The sequence below is a fragment of the Zalophus californianus genome, chromosome 15 (genome assembly GCF_009762305.2).
Source record: "Zalophus californianus isolate mZalCal1 chromosome 15, mZalCal1.pri.v2, whole genome shotgun sequence".
Classification (NCBI taxonomy): Eukaryota; Metazoa; Chordata; class Mammalia; order Carnivora; family Otariidae; genus Zalophus; species Zalophus californianus.
This window is the reverse complement of record NC_045609.1, coordinates 46,206,089-46,225,487: the sequence shown is the minus strand read 5'-3', so window position 1 is coordinate 46,225,487 and position 19,399 is coordinate 46,206,089. Positions and strand designations below refer to the sequence as shown.

The following is a 19,399-nucleotide window of genomic DNA, read 5'->3' as shown; positions in this document are numbered from 1 at the left end:
TCTGTTTTCTTCTAGGTCTTCTGGACCTTGAAGACAGGTCCAGTTTCACTCGGAATCCTCCCAGTCCAATTCTATACGGCAAGTCTGCCTTCCCTTCATATGTTCCTCCCTTGGCCTTGTTCTCCAGCTTCGGTCAGGGACCCAAAAGGGGGCTCTAGTGCCGTGCAGCCTTTGGACACACAGGGTTGCAACTTGAGGGGAGAGTGGCCCTGGACGGTGGTCTGGGTGCCTGCTCCTCTTGGCTTAGTGCAGCCTATCACTGTGCTGGCTCCGGCGACCAAGCCCAACCCTAATAGGGTGAGAAGCTGGCAGACGCCAAGACCTCCTCCAGAACTGAGCAAGCCCTAGGAGGAGATGAGGAGCTCGGGGGTGACTTGGAGGAATGAGGCCCCTGGCTGGCCCTGGGAGCCACGCAAACTTACTCTGCTGGAAATCACCAGGGACCCTAAAGTGAGAGACTTCCAGGCCCCTGCCCAAAGTCATGGTGGGGATGAAGCTGGAATAGTGGAGACATCCACAGCCCCCAGTTAGTGCTCTCTGGGCCCGGGGCCCCAAGATGTCTGAGTGAGGATGAAGTCCTGGTGCCATCTGGCCTTGATGTCTGGGGAGTCCGGCCTGGAGCTGCCACAGGCGACGTCCCGCAGGGCACCAGGCCGACTTCACTACACAACCCTGACTTCACCAGCCCCCTCCCCAGGTCCCAGAGAGTTGTGGAGACTAAGCATACCCCTGGGTCACCAGCAATATCTAGGGATTTCGCCACCTGGAAAACCTTGAACCAACCCTGTCTAAATAGGAAAGCTCTGATAGAAAGCATTCCAGTTCCTCTTCCTTCTGCTAAATTCAACTAAGATTAAGTGGACGATCGAATGTTAGCAGTAGCACAGATACTGGGATCTCACCCTTTTCTTCATTAGACCTATTAACATCGGGGCAGATGTGTGACGCCCCTACATGCTTACATTCTAGAGATTCTCTCTCCTCCCTCTTCCTTCCCACCCTTCCCCACACACAGCTATCTGATGATCACCTAAATCAAACAATGGTTCCTCTAGGTGGTAGAATCAGGGGTCATATTTTAACTTTTTTTCTCTTTATACTTTTCTTTTTTTCTTAAATCCTTATAATAAGCATAGATCATAATTTTCAAATGCAGCAGTCATTATTCCAAAAATGAAATAAATAAAACAAATTATATCTTGAGTCACTAACCATACCTTAGGGATCACTAGTGACTGCTTATTTTTTTCCAAGGGTTTTCCTTTGATATCATTTGGATTTCCTTGATTTACACAACTGACATTTATTGACAGTTGATTTTGTTTAAGGTGTCAGGCTAGGTGCTGGGGGTCAGCCGACGGCACAGATCTCCATGGGTCTTAAATAGGGGAAGGGGTGGGGCAGCTCTTAGGGTGGATGACATACATAGTTCTCTTCTGAGCCTCACAGTGCATGGACAACAATTTTTTTTTTTAATGGAACACATCACGAATTTGTGTGTCATCCTTGTGCAGGGGCCATGATAATCTCTGTATCACTGTGATTTGTGTGGATGTACTGCCGAGACGAACACTGGACAACCATTCTTACCATTTCCGCAGGAGTCAGCTGACACTCAGTTAAGCTCACAAATTCACAGGAGGTCATACAGGTAGCACAATGGACACGTGTCCTCCTTTAGGCCACCCAACATATGCACCCCCTTTGAGTGTTCGGAGAAGCGCTCCCCATATGAACCTGTGGGAAACAGACCCACTAAGAGCAGTGAGGTGTTTGGGAGCCCAGGTTCCATCTTGAACCTGTCCCGGGGGAAAGGCCAGGCCAGGCCAGCCACTTCCCAGCTGCGCAACCCTGGGCAAGTTGCTTCACCTCTCTGGGCCTTGGTTTTCTCATCTGGACAATGAGAGACATAATAGCACTTTCAGGGCTATGAAGATGAAATGAGCTAATCCAGTGTCCAGCCAATGTCATCTGACACCGTTTCCCCCGCCGTCAAGCTGGACACACCGGAAGTTCACTTTCCCAGCACCCTGGTCACCAGGGTATGGGCACGATGTCCTTCCTGGGCCAATCAGAGGTTCCTGTGCAGAATATTTCATCTGTTTAAGCAAGTTAAATGTTTAAGCAAGTGGGAGCTGGGCAGCAGCAGTGGTCAGATGCCTAGTGTGCAGGGCCGTGGAGTCATGACCCCACTCAGCAGGGGTGGCAGCAACGTCCTCCGGAGCCGGTCCCCCTGCCTGACCATGGCTGAGGTCCTGCTGAGTAGCTCGTTTTTCCTGCCCACTGTCCACCCTGAGCCCTCAGCCTGCCTATCCAACGCTGGGTGCAGGCCAGGCTCCTCTCAAGTCATCCTCTTCTGCTTCCATCAACCACAGACTTTTTTTTTTTTTTTTTTTTTTACAATAAACTGCACTGTCTGGTGCAGCTGGGCTAGGGGACAGGTGAGCTTTGAACCCATATCTGTCTGGCTCCAAAGACCCTGCTGTTTCTACCACATCATGAAGAGGCCCTGGGAAGAGGGCCTGAAGTGGGAGAAGTAGACCAAAAGGGTCCTGTTCAGACCAAAGAGAAAGGGTCAGTGTTTCTGAGGTGGTTTCCTTGCATTGTTACCTGCTTGGAGACAGAAGACTGGAGAAAGAGGAAAAGGAAAACAAAATCCCACCAGGTCTCTCTTCCGGTGGCAGAGCCAGGTGACCCACAGCTGCCTAGGAGCCTCTGCTCCAATAGACTACAGACCCCTTGAGCTCTTGATGTCCCAGTATGAGCTCATCACCTCTACCTTCTCTCACCTTGCCTGGCCAAGGCCTGCTTCTGTCCCCAAGGCCCCATCTTGTGCAAAGCCACACCTCCCTCCTGAAATTAGGGCAGAGATCTGAGAGCTAACCCCAAATCCCTCCTCTCTACCCCCACCCCACTGTGTCCACACAATCACCAGGATAATGAGTTGTCTGAGTTAATTGCACTCTGCTCTGGGCCCACCTGCCATTCCCCCTCCCTTATTTTGGGGTCCTGGCTTGGTTCTTAAATCCCCACCACAGAGTCCTACCCCCATTTCTGTGGCCCAGCCTGGAGTCAGGGCCACTGCTCTGCCATGCAACCTTCTCAGGTCTCCCCCTGCTTTAGGCCCACTGCCCCCAAGGCACCCACTGACCTGCAGTGAGAGGTGCTGGGGCCAGCCTGTCCTCCCCATCTCCCAAGGTAATCCCAGCCCACAGACAGCCTGGACCTTCACCATCAGGATCCTTGCTGGAGACTTGTCCAAAGTCCAAGGTCCAGCAGGAGCCAGGGACCACAATGGAGCATCAGAGGGGAAGACCCCAGCTCTCCTTCCATCTCACCCTCCTGCTTGCCCACACAGCCCAACACGCAGCCGTGTTTGCATGTTTGCCTGTCAGTGAGGGCCTTGGTTATCCACACAGCTTGAATGCAATGAGAGAACAAGGCTCAGAATAAAAGGATGCAACCCCAATCACACTTGTGGGCAAAGAAGCCTGCCTAAGGTGATTCCCACTGGAGGGCACCCGTCTCACACCTCCTGGGTCCTATAGGATTAGCGGCCATCTGACCTGAGGACCTCCTTGCCTCCTTGCTGGTGAGGGTAGCTGTCAGTGAAAATAGCTTGCTAATGCAAGCGGCTTAGAATAGCAAGGGTATCAGAGGCCACTGACTTCCTGTCTCCTGCCCCAGGAAAACACAAGACAGCCAGGGAAGAAAATGTTAAATTTAAGGAACCCCAACCCTCCTCCCAGAATGTACTGCCTCCCCAGCCCCCATTCAAAATAGGTTTCTGGAAATTCTCTCCTAGGAAGTGGCGCAAATCAAAATGCTACCCTGGGGAGCATAATTTATTTTAAAAAATAAAACATTTTTTCCTATGGGATTCATCTCTTACTATATGATTTTTAGTCCTGTCTCATGACTTCTACTACAAAAACAAAAACAAAAACAAAATTATGCAATTAACCAGGGTATATAAAACCTTCTCTCAAGAGAAGTGGCCTGCAGGGGAGGCCCGCTGCCTCCAGGGGGCGCCAGCACCTTTCAAGGAAAAGGAGGATGCACCCTTCACCTTGGAACAACTGGTGAGGTTCAGCCCTCTGTGGGAGGTTCTCTTCTTGTGCCCAGAAGAATAGGGCAGTTTGTGTGAGGTTAGCAGGGCTGGGCCCAGCACCCAGCCTCTCCAAGTCTGGATACATAATAGATTCAGGGGTCTCCAACGGGTCGCTCCTCCCCCTCCCCATCACCATCACCACTAATGTGCTTCTTTAAGTCCATGCTATTCTGGCCATCAGCTTTTAAAAACCAACTGAATCACTAATTTCACATACAGTACTGATTTCTAGCCTCTCTCTCTCCCTTTTTCTTTTTTACAGTTTCTTTTTTTTTTTTTTATACTATGTTGAATAGCAGTGGTGATAGTGGACATCCCTGCCGCGTTCCTGACCTTAGGGGAAAAGCTCTCAGCTTTTCCCCATTGAGAATTTCTAGCCTCTCTTGAGGCCTGCATTCAGCCTGGCACTAAAGAGACTTCCCTCACCCAGGACACAGGAATTCTAGGTGTCAGACCCACCCTCCCTCCTCTTCTCCCTGTCCCTAAGCCCAGTGGACTTCACTCACGTTCATTAATCTAATTATAGAGTCATTTGAGTAGGATGCCCTGTCTTTACAGTGTAAGATTTAGGAACTGGCCAGAAGCTGAAATCCAGGATCCTGGCCTTGTTAGGGTTTTACTTCTCCAGATAAAAGTGGGTGGCGGGGGAGGGGGGGAGCAGATTTTGGTTATAATTGAGAACTAAAATGGACCTGAATTCAAAATGTCTTATTTCAGCCTCATTAGCACATTTTGGGGACTCTTATAAATCTTAATTGAATGGCTGCTGCTTGGGAGATTAAGATAGACATTGCCATTGTCCCAGCCACCAGAAGGGATTTTCCCTCGCCTAGTCCAAGAAATTAGCCAAGCCTTTCTGTTCATTGACTCGGTGGTTTCTGTGTGACATCTCTAATGACAACGTGGCCAGCAAAGCACCAAGGCCCAAGATCTGGAAGAGGGGAGGAGCCTGAACACATTGGAGGACAGAGACAAAGACACCAGTGCCCCATGGGGAGACTGAGTGACTCTCAGGGAGGCCACCTTCATAGGCGGGGCACATTGGGGGAACTTTCTGTGAATTTGAAAGACAGGGGAGGAATTTGAAAATGACAGACTGCATATCTTACCAGAACCACAGGATCGGGGTGCAGAGTAGATTTAATTAGATATAGAGAATTTAAGGAATGTGATCATTCTTACCCCAGACTTAAAGAGGAAAATTCTCACCTGCTGATGTGATTGATGTTTTGTGGTGACATCACCAGCCAACTCTTAACTAGTATGGAAGGTGGCAGACAGAGATTGGGCAAAGTCATGATTCAGAGTGACTACTCTGGAAGGGCAGGAGAGAAGAAAGGATGAGGCAGGATTTGACCCCCAAGGGGACTTTGGGAACCCAGCCTGGTGACAAGTAGGAGCTGCCACATTCATAAACTGTAAGTCATCGTTTCCGTAAGTCATCTTGGAGTTTGTCAATTTCAATGGCTGCCAAGCAACTTGCATGTCCATTAGTTTTATTAAAATAAAAAAGTTGGGGTAAGACGTTCCATTACACTTCTTCATAACTTTTATTTGGTTAGCTTTATTATTTTTCAAAATGTCTCTCTTGCTTGAAAATGATGGGGTCACTGCTAGTAGTAATTCTGCGTGTGGCTACAGACAATGGTCTTAGAGGCATGTGGGCAGGTCAGGGAAGATGCCCAGGCTGACATTTCAGGGGTCCTGGCCTTGACCTCACCGCCACTTGCCCTGCATCACTTTGCAGGTCTGATCACCAGTGGACCTCAGTGCTCATCGCTATAAAGTGAGAGGATGCAGGAGAACTCTAGAGTCCCCTTCCATTCCAAATTTCAATTCTTAGTATAGTGCACTTGTGCCTTTCAAAGTGATTTCACAGAAATATGGACCAATCCAATAAGCCAGAAGAGGACAGCTGTGCACACCATCTGATCAATGTCAAAACACTTATGAGCAGCTGATTCAGGGTTTGTCAGGGGTGAGACTGGAACCAGGCATCTCATTCATTCATTCATTCATTCATTCAACAAATGTCTGTTGAACATCTACTACATTCCTGCATTGTTCTTCCTGCTGGGGATACAGCAGTGAACAAAACCAAAAATCCATCGTGGAGCTTATGCTCCAGTAATGGGAGAGACACAGTAAATAAGACAAATCAGTAAACTGGTGTAGCATACAAGATGATAGAAAAATGTTCAAGGAAAGGGTGATAGGAAAAGTGGGAGTGTATGCAGGATGCAAGGCGCAATTTTAGAAGGGGTCAGTGCCTGACCCTAGATCCTATTTTTAAACCATCCATGATGCCATGTAACCACATGCTGAGCAAATGCATGGCAGGCTGGGAAGGATGTGAGCTCACAGTTGGGTGGTCCTGGGACCTTATTCTTGCACCATTTCTCCTAAACCTATGATCTTAGAAAAGACGCTTAACCTCTTGGAGCTTAGTTTCTTCTGCAGTAACATGGGAATTAAAAATCTACCTCCTGTGCACGTCACGCAGATTCAACGATGTACGTCAGTGCATCACGTCGAGCTTCAGGTTCACACTCCAGGGAGCACCCTTTCCTTACCCACGTGGGATGGCAGGGGAAGGAGGCTCCTCAAAGCTTCAGCCCCCTTCTGTGGGGAAAGGGACCATCCTACAAAGCGTCCCATGTCTCTCTCAGGGAGGGGGCTTCCAAACCTCCCTGCAAGAATGGAGGTGCTCTGTTGGTGCCTGCAGCGAGCACTGCTGGCTCCTTCCAGATGCAGAGGCTCCTTCAGGGGGTCCTCTCCTCTCCTCCAGCCCACCCTGCCTTCTGCAGCCAGAGGATTCCTCAAAGTGCCTCTCAGACCCAGGCTTCCTGTGTCCTGGGCCAGACTCCTGTCCTTGGAAGCCTTCCTCCATCTCCATCTCAGAGGGCCACCATCTCACTCGGTTCTCACACAGGCCTTGTAGCATCCTACAGCACTGTAGCTCTGGGCCCCTCCTCCCCAGCCACCGCCCTCCATCTGAACCTCCAGCACCTGCTGGACTTTGATGATCTGCTCTTCTCCCCACTCCTCAGGAGGACTCTGGGAGCACTATCCTCCCCTCCCACAGGTCTGATGTGGGCCTGTTCCCATGTGCCTGGTGCCCCACACAGGCCTCTGTTTGGCATCTGTCACACTGTACGCTAGGCTGCATACCCTGAACAAGGACCATGGGCAGAATTCAGGGGCCTCCCCCCAGGGCCTGGCACCAAGCCTGACACAGCAGGGTGCCTGGGGAGGTTAATAAATGAGTGAATAAATGGCTGGTTATGGGTGGAGAATGGATGGGTGTGTGGGTGGAAGGTGAGGGGAGGGTGAATCAGGGGGATGGGGGTAGGGTGGGCCAGGTGGGACCTGCTGCTGCCTGCACCAGGTTGGCACATGGAGAGGGAGAGAAGAGGTCGAGTTTGGGGGCTGTTTGGATGGCTCACTGGCCGCTGTCTGAACGCCCCACCAGCTCCTTCCCAACCACAGCCTGAGCTCTGTGCCAGAGGCCCCACCAGAGGGTTCCAAATTGCAGATCAAATGAGCATGTCCCGAAAGGGAAGTGGAAACCAGTCAAAAGAACTCACTGACTCGAAAGAACTCCCAGCTGATGGCCTTCACACAAACTGGCCTGAGTTATATCAGAGTTTATGACCTGAGGTTTGCAAGGACAAATGCAGATAAACAGAACAGTTACTGAGAGAAACACAACATGCAGTAGATATTGGTAGCCAGAACTCTCCTAATTCTCACAGTGTTTTAAGCCTAAGCCGTTGTACATGATCACTTCCTGAGAGCTAAGGGGTGTGTGGGTGGGTGGGTGTGTTGTTCCTTTTCCCCCCTTTCATGAATTCAGAATGTGAAGAAGTGTTGGTTGAATTATTGGTCCCAATTCTTCATGCCCCTGCAGGAGGATTTCACATTCGCTCCCTCATCATGGCTTCACTGTGGGCAGCATGCACATATCACCCATTTACTTTGGGCTTGGCCATTGACTTGATTTGGCTGAGAGGATGTTAGTAGAATTGACCCAAGGGACGCCTGGATGGCTCATTCGGTTAAGCATCTGGCTCTTGGTATCAGCTCAGGCCATGATCTCAGGATCTTGAGATCAAGCCCCATGTCGGGCTCCACGCCGAGCATGGAACCTGCTCAAGATTCTTTCTCTCTGCCCCTCCCCCCACACTCTCACACTCTCTCTCTCTCTCAAAAAAAAAAAAAAAAAGAAAGAAAGAAAGAAAGAAAAAGTGACTCAAGCAGAAACCTGAGGTTTGCTTGTGTATTTGGATTTTCCTTCTTGGGCTCTTGGCATAAACATGAGAGAAGTATTATCTGGGAAGCCCATCAGTCCTAGAGTAAAAGATGAACTTAAAGATAGTTTGTGATCGGAGCCAAGCCCAGCCAAGACCAACTCAACCCAGCCAACCCATAGACCCTCGAGTGAGAAATAGATGCTTTGAGTTGTCTGCCACTGAGATTTTGTTATTTAACAACACCTGACTGATCTGGACAATGATATCATTTCCTCAGTGATCACACTGTGCCAAGTGTTATGCTGGCTATTTTCCACACACCTTCCCACGTAACCCTGACAACAACCCTAAGACACAAGTGTCACCTTCCCCATTTACAGATAAGAACACTGGTGCTCAGACGATTAAAGCAATGTGTCCAAGGTCAGGGCTAATATGTGAAAGATTTGAATCCAGGTTTGTTTGCCTCCAAAGCTCATGCTGTGTGCCAAACTTGTCTCCACAAGGAACAAACAGAATGGTGACAGGAGCAGGGCCTCCACTTCATGCTTCATAGTCCCAATGCCCTAGGTTAACAAAGCATATCATTTTATTGCATGACTTTATTTCCATCAAAACACATCACAGCTGAGGGCTCTCTTTTTCAAATGATGACCAAGGTGTTCGTGTATGAACTCCAATGCAGACAGCCCTGCAGACAACTCTGACCAGCTTTTTCAAAGGAAATACCGGCAAGCCATCTCCGGCTCATTGCCAAATCTTAGAAGCTGCCCCTACAGGTTTGCTCCACGGTCACCGGCTAACTGTGAGAAGTCATGTGCCGAGACAGATGGTGGCGCTCCCGGAAGTATTCATGGCAAATGGGACATGTGAGGGCCTCTTCCCTCAGCTTCTTAGAATGTAGGTCAGGCCCTGCATGCTCCTTTTTGTGGTGGGACCGCATGTGGAAGACCAGGTCGGAGGTCAGGCGAAAGGACAGGTTGCACTTTGCACACCAGTTCTGGGTGGACAGGCCCAGGGAGGTGAACGTGGGTCGCAGCAGAGCCCAAGAGGCAGGAGAGGAGGATGATGAGGGTGTGGGTATCTGGCCAGTGGCATGCTTTAGCCACAGTGTGGGGGCACCCATGAAAGCACTGCAGATGGGAACATTTTGTGGCAACATTTGCAGGTTCCAGAAATCACCCACCAAAAACTTAGAATTTGAAAGTTGACCCCAACAAGGGACATCTACCGTGTTGATGAGTCCCAACAGCTCCCCAAGGGCATCTGCGTGTCCCTCTGCCTGGAAGACAGAGGTTGGCCCAGGTCTCCCTGTTGGACACCTGGCTGGTTTGCTGAAGGCGCTTCTCGGTTCCCCTTGGGCTCCGCTGGGCCAAGAGAAGACCTTGCTGCCAGCTGGATCCCTGGGGATCTCCTGTGTCAGCTGCTGGGGGACAGGCTGTCCTGTGGGGTTACCGTGCTCCCTCTCCTTGGCCTGTGTACCCTCCAGCCTCTTCTTGAGCCGAGGCACCTCCGTGAAGGCACTCTGCCCCTGTTCCCAGCACACCTTCTGGGCCATTGGCTTTCCCAGTCTGAGTTTGCCTGGGGTTGCTGACAGCACCAGCTCAGCACAGGCCTCATGCTGGCCCCCACCACCTGTGGCAGCCTCAGAGCCCAGGTGGTTGGTTTTCTCCAGCAGCACTGGCTTGCAACCCCTGCCATGGTCGGCTTCACTAAGCCGCCAACTGTTTTCAGCTGAAGAGCTCCGCACAGCACCCTTCCCAGCAGCCATGCTAACCAGCAGGGTGTGAGCCAGCTGCCAAGGTGGATGCTCCAACAGCTGTCAGTCTTCAGGGGCTTTGGTGTTCCGGAGGGCTTGACCCAGGGAGGAGCCGTGAGACTGGAGCGCTCCCCTGTTGGCTGCGCCAGCACACTTGGACCACAGGACACTGCACAGAGAGGAAGCAACAGCAGTGAGACATGCGCTCCTCATCTTTGCTGTGTGCATCCAAAGAAGCCTGACTACTACGGATGCAGCAGCTCACCCTGACTTGGAGAACTGTGCCACCTGCTTTCACCTCCAGGACTCCATCAGGGAGGAAGGACCATGCTACGTGACCCTGCCACCCAAGGGCGAGGCTCAGCACTGCCCCTGCACCTGCCAGCATCCAGGCAGCAACTGCTGTGTTCCCATAGCACACGACGTGTCCACCAGGCTGTTCCGACCCAGTTGACAAATCTAACGTGTTTGCACCCTGATTTATGAAAGTTTTCATTGTTTAGAGTAGTCTTGCAGCTCAGTGTGTCCATTTTTCTTCCACAGAATCAGACATGACAGGACACCGAGCACCTGGGAGTGGAGCTCCTGCAGCACAGGTGGCCAGAGGGTAAAGGCTGGACAATAAAATGCCCAGGCATGGCAGGGTGGGTCTGGGCCCCGCTCCCACTCCTGGGGGGCAGCCCCCTCTTCTCCACCTGGCCCTGCCCCTGGAGCAAGCGTGGGTCTGCCCCGCATCCACTCACCAGAGTGCTCACACTTGGTTCTCCTCAGACATTAATCCATTTCCTTCTCCTCTGCTCACCTGTCAACTGTCCTCTTGTGCCAACCTGCTGGACCTACTCAGGTAGACCAGCCTCCACTTTGCCCTGGAGGTGCTCAAGTCTTGGAGGAAAGACACTCACGGCCATATGTGAGGTGGCACTGAGGAGGAGAGAGTGCCATCAGCCCTTCTGGGGAGGCTTTCCTCCCTGCCCTTCCCTAATCAACTCCACCAGCCAGTTCTTGAAGCCAGGACACCCATCTTCAGGCCTCCCCCCACCCACTCTCCCCCAGCTGGTGAGCAGCACTGGCTGAACCAGACTCACATGCACACACACACACACATCTTTGCTCACCCACTCAAATACACATACACTTACAGAAACAAACACATAGACACACATACATATACTCACATATACACACTCATACACACACATACACTCACACTTAAACACACACACACACACATTTCCCCCCAATCCATCGCTTTCTCCCCCCAGCTCTTCCTCAGGCAGCCCTCCAGATGACAATTTAGAACCACAGGATGTCTTTCCCAAGCCTGGGCAGGCACCCATGCTACTGCCCTCCGGGCCCTGCTGCACCCTGCACCCCTCTGCAGACAGGCCCACTGGGCTGTCTTCTCAGCTCGGGCAACCTCTGCCAACCACAGCCATGTAGACCCAGTCATCAGAAATGTCCAGAGTGCCCTGAGCCACAGATGTGACAACTCTGTTTTCAGCATTCAAATCTGGAACATGGGATCTTACTGCAGGATGAAATCTTTACTACCAGGGATGCTTCATCACGTAAACATAGAAGTGACCGTTTATAGAGTATGTAGGTGAACACATGCCAGAGATGCCAGAGGCGTCATATGCCTTATTGCGTGGAATTTTCACAGTAACCACATGAGGGAAGCTGCACGATTCAACCCAAGGGCGTTCATCTCCAACCTGCGAAATGCCACATTGCTAAATGCAGCGCTGCCTTCCAGCTTCTTGAGACCATTGTGGGTCTGAATTCTGCCAATCACTATATTAGATATCCATCCAACTCCATGTTCCATCAATTTTATTATTCAAATCTTAATAATAATAATGGGACCAACAGGAGGAGGAGAAAGAAAGGGAGATAAAATAATAATAATAATAATAATAATAATAATGAGAAAGAGAAGAAAAGAAGGTGATGAGGGTACTGAACTGACTGGGGACCTTTGGTATGACCATCTCCCTGAGGCTCACCTCTCTCCCACGCATCAGCACTGCTGGGCTAAGGTCACTCAGGCAAGTGCAAATAATGTCCTACAACACTCTGTCTGGGGCTCCATCTAACCGGTCCACTCTGTCTGTGACATTGCCAGATGGAAGCCTCTCAAAGAGGAAAATGATGTGTGTCTGACGTGGCCTGTCCCAAGTGAGCCTGTGCCAGCTCCTGATGCCCATCTCTTCCTGTCAAACGACTCACAGGCCCTTTCCCAGGGTCAACATCAGACTCTGGGTCTCATTGAGCTCCAGGCTTCATGCACCTCTCCTGTGATCCACCTCTCAGATGACGTGTGCAGATGCATGATGTCATCTCTGGGGTCACATCATGCCCTGGCCAGTGAGTTCTGGGTCAGGAGACTGCATGCACAGCTGCTCGGTGCTGCCTTGCTCCTTCTTCCTATGTGGACCGACTAATGCCCTTTGCAATTGGAGGATGGTTCTCTGTCAGACATTCCGGTGAATCTATGCAGCCCTTGTTCTCCTTGCTCCCATGCAATGTTAAGGGACTCTTTGCTGTCCCTCCACTCTCCTCAATAGCCTCAATTCATTCTGAGCTCTCACCCCCTGACACGATCTGCTCATCCTCCTCACTCTGTTGTGTGTGTCCTGATAAGGGTTCTCTTATCCTTCTTGGATCTTTTCAGTCTGAGCTTAGCAAGGAACTCCCTGAGCCACACAGACATCTTTCAGTAACACCCCATGGTCTTCCTATTTAAAGGACCTGATTTCAATCCCAGACTCTCCAACATTTCTGAGCCCTTAGATCATGGGATTATAAGTGATCTTTGAGACCTTCTGAGTCTGTGCTCCCCAAGTTTACGTGGTGTCTGACCACATCCATCCTTCCCTATCATTTAGGATACTTCTCCCTCAGGCTCTCAACCTTCCTGGGCCACCAGTGAGGATTCCTCCAACAAACACAAGAAGGGCTACATTCTTGGAAATGAAGCCTTACTCACTTCACAGTGTTACAAGCACATGTATCTTTGTTTATTACCCATTTTCAGGGCACCGAGTGCAGACTCTGATCATTCTTTCACCTGGCCACATTCTGTTCATGCTATGACCAGGCCATCTCATGTTATCATCAAGCCGTGTATCACATAGAGGATAAGTGCATGGGCTCTCACATCAGATGCCTCGACCAAACCCAACTCTGCTCTTACCAATCCTGTGACCACGGGCAAGGTGTTGATCCTCTCTCTGTCTATTTCCTCATCCAAAAAAGGACCCTTTCTTTCTAAAAAAAAGGATCACCTTGATGCCTACTTCATCCGGTGGTTGGTAAAGATTAGACGGATTAAGGTATCTGAAGTGTTAAAGAGCCGGGCTCAATAAATGTTAGGTAGCATTAATTTATTCATTATTATCACACTAGTGCAAAGGGCAAGAGTCAACCACCTGGCTCACTTTCCTCTACTCATGTGCTCCCAGGAACCCATGCACAGTAGTGTGTAATGAGTGACCAAATGGCCTGCCTGTTTTCCTCCTTCCCCCTTCATTCACAGAAGAAAGAACTTTTAGTCAACAACCAGGTGACCTCTTTTTCCTGAGGTATCTGAAGGTACTCTCCAACCTCTGTCAGCTGGCCAGCCTCCAGCCTATCCAAGCTGCATCTCACTCAGAAACTGGATCTTATTCAGTGATACCATGTATACCACCAACTAGTGTCTCCTGTGTCTGCCTTCCTCTTTAGCTAAAACAAACAAGAGCAGATAATATCTCCTGTGCTCTAATCCTTTGGTTTCCCTAGACTTTGGAGATGCTTCTCAGACCATTCTGGAAGGTTCCAGGGGATAATTATCTATCCACCTCTTCTACATATGGATTGTGACATCCTGGGTTTTCCTGAACGGGAAATACACATGCATCCTCCTAGCTCTGGAACCCTGAGAAAATTAAAACTGGAGAGCTATCCAGGCTTTCCTGGAGGCTGGTTGGTGATGCCATGGAGCTGGGAGAGAAGAGGTCTTCCTAGCTAATCCCCACAGGCTCTATGTCCGCCTATACCCCTTCAGCAGCAATGCCTCCTGTGTTCAAGCAAAACCAAATGCAGGATTCCCAGAATGCAGACAGACACCAGGCCCATAATGCAGTCTGCTGGAGTCCTAACACAACTTGGCCATGTAGACCAAGCCCAGTGGCAGCCTTCCGGGGAAAGTCCATGGCTTGTATATCAAACTGCTCAGCCAGACTCTACCTGATGCCAATAATAGCATCATTATCTACTAGAAAGGAGAGATACAGCCTACTCAAAGAAGGAAAGGAAATTTAAAAAGCATTGCAGCTCAACACAAAACCTTGAAAAAATCTTTTTATTGTGATTATCTGTTTTAAAAAGTTGTCACTTCTTGGGTTTCTGAAAAAGAAATCTGCTAAGCAAAGCAGACATGATGGTTTTAAATCATTTGCAAAGCATCCCTTTCATCCCACCCCTCCAGAGTTCTGATACAGTGGAAGTCAGCGGTACAATGATTTAAAAGTCAATTTGACTCTTAAATGCAGAAAACAACCTCCCGAATCAAAGTTCCATGCATATACTTAAGAATTTGTCCAACATTCTTTGATTTAAAATGAAAAAATTCTTTCAATAAACACATTGCAATCCTCTTCGGTCATATTTCATTTTTGTTTGTGTGATTTATGTAATATCACATTTCCTTTCCCATAACAACTGAAAAGTCAAATGAACTGAAATATCATTAAAAATCATAATAAACCAAAAGGTTAAATTCTTGATTAGAAAAAAACTTCTGTGTTAGGTGGTAATTAATAGCTTTAAAAACAAACAAGTTTATATATATATATGGTGTGTGTGTATGTGTTTGAACATACAGCTATATGTCATAAAAATATCATAAAGCAATGAAATCACGTCTCACTGGGAAAATCACATTTTTAACAAGAAGCAAACATTGCTTTAATATACAATACTTCTACTTTATTTCCCCCAAATTAATCGGATTTGTTTTTCTAGATTTCTTCACTTAGTATGTGTCTAAGACAATCCTTGATACTAAGATGAGGGTATTTTCAACTGTGGTCCTACCTAATGTACACAAAAACATTAATCTTAAATGCCACAATAATTGCTATAAAATGCCTGTCTGATTCAGCATAATTATGGAACTTAAATTCTGCACATCAGCAGCACTGGCAAGTATCTATTTTAGAAATACACAGTTAATTTCATATTTTAACTCTCACTTAATGGTTTCACATGAAAAGCCCTGACCTCTCTATTGTCTTCCCACAAGTAAGCTATGAATTCCACCCCTTCCCTCCCTATCAACCTGGCCTTACACTATTTCCAAGGAAGGATGGTGTGGGCCCCAGTGTCCCCTCAATGTTTCTGCAGGATTTAGCTTCCTGGTGTGCTGTCTGTGCCTGTTACTACAGGCAAATGTCAAGAAAACGACTCAATCAATGCCTTGTCTCTAAAACCAAGTATTTTCTTCCGGCTCACCCTAAATCTCAGATATTTATAACTAGATCATTTATGTATTTTTCCCAAAACAGGCACTTGAATGCCCCCTTTGGATGTAATCTTTTGGAGAAAGGATCTGGGACAGATGCACCATTATTACCCTAGTGCCGAGCACAAGCTCTGGCTGAGTATAACAGAGCAACACAGGATGAGAGAGGATGGGTGGATGGATAGATGGAAGAATGAGAGTCATCCTAGGAGAAAGAAAAAAAAAATCAAAAGGCAGAATTCCTGGGGCGGGGGGTGGGGGGGTGGGGCGAAGGGAAAGACCAAGAGAGAGAAGGAAAAAGAGAAGGGGTAGGGCAGGGAAAATAGGTAATGAAGAAGAGGCAGACAAGAAAAAGTGAGATAGACGACGGAGAGAAACAGGAAGAGACAAGGAGACAAAAGACAGAGGCAGAAGGCAGGGACTGGGGGGAACGAGGAGAAAAAAGGGGTAGGGGGGCGAGATGAAGGAAGCTGGCGCCCGAGGGGAGGAAAGAACAGGGCAGTCAAGGGCAGGACTGCGCACTCTGCCCTGGGGAAAGGCCAGCAGAAGTGGGATGAATCGCGCCCCCCACGTCCACTCGCCGCCTGTCCCAGGTGCAGGACGGTGCGTCTCACCTCGGCTCTCCCGCGGCGCTGGGCGCTGGAGAGGCGCTGGCAGCCCAGACCGCTTCCAAGTCCGACCGCACCGCACAGGAGTCGGAACCTGGTGCGCGAACCCCGGGGGCCGGCCGGGCCCCGCCCCCCCGGACTGCTCCCACCTCCGGGGCGGGGCCTCGGGCAGCCCACCCCCACGGCCCCTTCCGGGAGGGGCCTGCGCGTCGACGCGACCCGCTCAGAGAGAGGTGAGCTGGGTGCAAGCCCGGCGCGCTCGGCTCGGCAAACCCCGGCCCGCCGCCAGGTGATTCGGCCTCTGCTCCGCGCCTCGCAGCAGCTGGGCTGAGGGGGAGCGTCCCGGCGCTGGCCGCCCCAGCGGGCGAAAATCTCCCGTGCCTTGGGAGGTGGCGCCTGGGCCACAGCGGAGGCGCCCCTGCCGCTGCTCACCCGCCCTAGACGCCGAGACTTCTCCCCGAGGCCCGGGTGTTAGTGCGGGATCCCCGCGGCGTCCGGGCAGTTCTTATCCCTGCTCGCTGAGCCGCCGCGCAAACTGCATCTTTGCGGCGCCGCGACAATCTCCCAAACTTCCGTGGAACTGTCCCTCTGCCTCGCTGGCTCCTCAGCCGGGAGATGGCAGCACTGCGCCAGACCATGGTGAGTTCTGTGACCTCACAGAAAGCAAAGGTGTCAGGGAACCTAACTACCCACGGAAAGTGGGACGGACTAGGGTCCGAAGAAGGGCTGAGCGGCGGGAGGGAATGGCTTCTGAGTGGGCGACATTCATGACAGGACTCGAATGAGCTCGTAGTGACAGGTCAGAAGAGATAGGAGAAGTGGGTCCGGTCACCAGAATTGTTGCGAAGGCAGCCAGATGAGAGGGTCACATTGTTGGAGCACAGAGGGAGTGCAGAGCCCATTAGACTGAAGAAGGGAGATCCCTGAGGGACTGAAAGGGAAACCAGCCCTTGGGGGGCAGGGGATGCAGGGACAGAAGGTGACAGTCACCGTGCTTTTCCCCAGGTTTTGGAGCATCTATTACACAAGTAAGATTGTAAAGAAAAAGAATTATGGCAAATCTGAGGGGGGAAAAGCTGATTCAGAACATACATTAGAAGATCCACAAAGCAAAACTTTTCTTTTGGTGAATATGGAAATGAGACATCAAATCCCTAATGTGAGCATTTATACAACTTTAGTGAAAGAGAAGATTAGAGGAAAATTTGTGGCCACAAATGGTTATCTTATGGGGGAAAAATAGTAAAAATAAATGAGTTAATAATTAACCTAAAAATATTTTTAAAAGAATACTAAAATGAAACCCAAAGAAAATGAAAGGGAGAATATTTTAGAGAAATAATAAATACAAAAAAATAGTAAAGTAGTAAAACAAAACCAAAAGCTCTAAGATTATTAATATAGATAATATTCTAATGAAATTGATTGTAAAACAAGGCAGTCTTCCCAATCTTTTTATTATTATTATTATTACCTCCCCCTGGAGCTCTTTTTTTTAGTTATCTTAAACATCATTAGTTTGTGATGTAGTGTTCCATGATTCATTGTTTGCGTATAACACCAGGTGCTCCATGCAGAACATGTCCTCCTTAATACCCATCACCAGGCTAACCCATCCCCCCACACCCCTCCCCTCTAGAACCCTCCGTTTGTTTCTCAGAGTCCATAGTCTCTCATGGTTCATCTCCCCTCCGATGTCCCCCCCTTCATTCTTCCCCTCCTGCTATCTTCTTTCTTTTTTAACATATAATGTATTATTTGTATCAGAGGTACAGATCTCTGATTCATCAGTCTTACACAATTCACAACGCTCACCATAGCACCTACCCTGCCCAATGTCTATCACCTAGACACCCCATCCCTCCCACAACCCACCACTGCAGCAACCCTCAGTTTGATTCCTAAGATTAAGAATTCCTCATATTAGTGAGGTCATATGATACATGTCTTTCTCTGACTTATTTCGCTCAGCATAATACCCTCCAGCTCCATCCACATCATTGCAAATGGCAAGCTCTCATTCCTTTTGATGGGTGCATAATATTCCATTGTGTATGTATACCATATCTTCTTTATCCATTCATCTGTCAGTGGACATCTTGGCTCTTTTCACAGTTTACCTATTGTGGACATTGCCGCTATAAACATCGGGGTGCATGTACCCCTTCAGATCCCTACATTTGTATCTTTGGGGTAAATACCCAGTAGTGCACATGTTAGGTCCTATGGTAGCTCTATTTTCAACTTTTTAAGGAACCTCCATACTGTTTTCCACAGTGGTTGCACCAGCTTGAATTCCCACCAACAGTGTAGGAGGGTGCCCCTTTCTCCGCATCCCCGCCAACATCTCTCGTTTCCTGACTTGTTAATTGTACCCATTCTGACTGGTGTGAGGTGATATCTCATTGAGGTTTTGATTTGGATTTCCCTGATGCCGAGCAATGTTGAGCACTTTTTCATGTGTCTGTTGGCCATTTGATGTCTTCTTTGGAAAAATCTCTGTTCTTGTCTTCTGCCCATTTCTTGATTGGATCATTTGTTCTTTGGGTGTTGAGTTTGATAAGTTCTTTATAGATTTTGGATACTAGCCCTTTATCTGATATGTCATTTGCAAATATCTTCTCCCATTCTGTCGGTTGTCTTTTGGTTTTGTTGACTGTTTCTTTCGCTGTGCAGAAGCTTTTTATCTTGATGAAGTCCAAATAGTTCATTTTTGCCCTGGCTTCCCTTGCCTTTGGCGATGTTTCTAGGAAGAAGTTGCTGCGGCTGAGATTGAACAGGTTGCTGCCTGTGTTCTCCTTTAGGATGTTGATGGGCTCCTGTCTCACGTTGAGGTCTTTCAACCATTGGAGTCTATTTTTGTGTGTGGTGTAAGGAAATGGTCCAGTTTGATTCTTCTCCATGTGCTTTGTCGAAGACTAGTTGACCAGAGAGTTGAGGGGACATTTCTGGGCTCTCTACTCTGTTCCATTGATCTATGTGTCTGTTTTTGTGCCAGTACCATACTGTCTTGATGAGGACAGCTTTGTAATAGAGCTGGAAGTCCAGAATTGTGATGCCGCCAGCTTTGCTTTTCTTTTTCAACATTTCTCCGGCTATTCAGGGTCTTTTCTGGTTCCATACAAATTTTAGGATTATTTGTTCCATTTCTTTGAAAAAAGT

General features: G+C 49.0%; 2 protein-coding genes and 1 non-coding gene across 4 annotated transcripts in view; 1 reads left to right on the top strand and 2 right to left on the bottom strand.

Moving 5' to 3' along the window:
* Window positions 1–1,469: 1,469 nt before the first annotated feature.
* LOC113923979 lies at window positions 1,470–1,573 on the bottom strand. The gene has a single exon (XR_003520484.1). It is a non-coding gene; the product is annotated as a U6 spliceosomal RNA (small nuclear RNA).
* A 7,333-nt stretch (window positions 1,574–8,906) lies between these two features.
* ZNF488 (zinc finger protein 488) lies at window positions 8,907–16,350 on the bottom strand. Of its 2 annotated transcripts, none has more exons than XM_027594919.2 (2): window positions 16,244–16,350; window positions 8,907–10,292 (listed from the first exon to the last, which is right to left on the bottom strand). In XM_027594919.2, exon 2 carries the CDS (start codon window positions 10,133–10,135, stop codon window positions 9,164–9,166), a length of 972 nt encoding a protein of 323 aa, XP_027450720.1. In that variant the 5' UTR covers window positions 10,136–10,292; window positions 16,244–16,350; the 3' UTR covers window positions 8,907–9,163. The 2 variants fall into 2 exon arrangements, with proteins under 2 accessions (XP_027450720.1, XP_027450730.1); XM_027594929.1 differs by lacking the exon at window positions 16,244–16,350 and adding an exon at window positions 10,926–11,045.
* A 119-nt stretch (window positions 16,351–16,469) lies between these two features.
* LOC113922723 (anthrax toxin receptor 2-like) overlaps window positions 16,470–19,399 on the top strand; it is a 35,484-nt gene continuing 32,554 nt past the window's right edge. Inside the window, exon 1 of the mRNA XM_027594958.2 lies at window positions 16,470–16,876. Coding sequence (XP_027450759.2) covers window positions 16,853–16,876 — 24 coding nt within the window. The 5' untranslated portion in view covers window positions 16,470–16,852. The remainder of the gene's footprint in view (window positions 16,877–19,399) is intronic.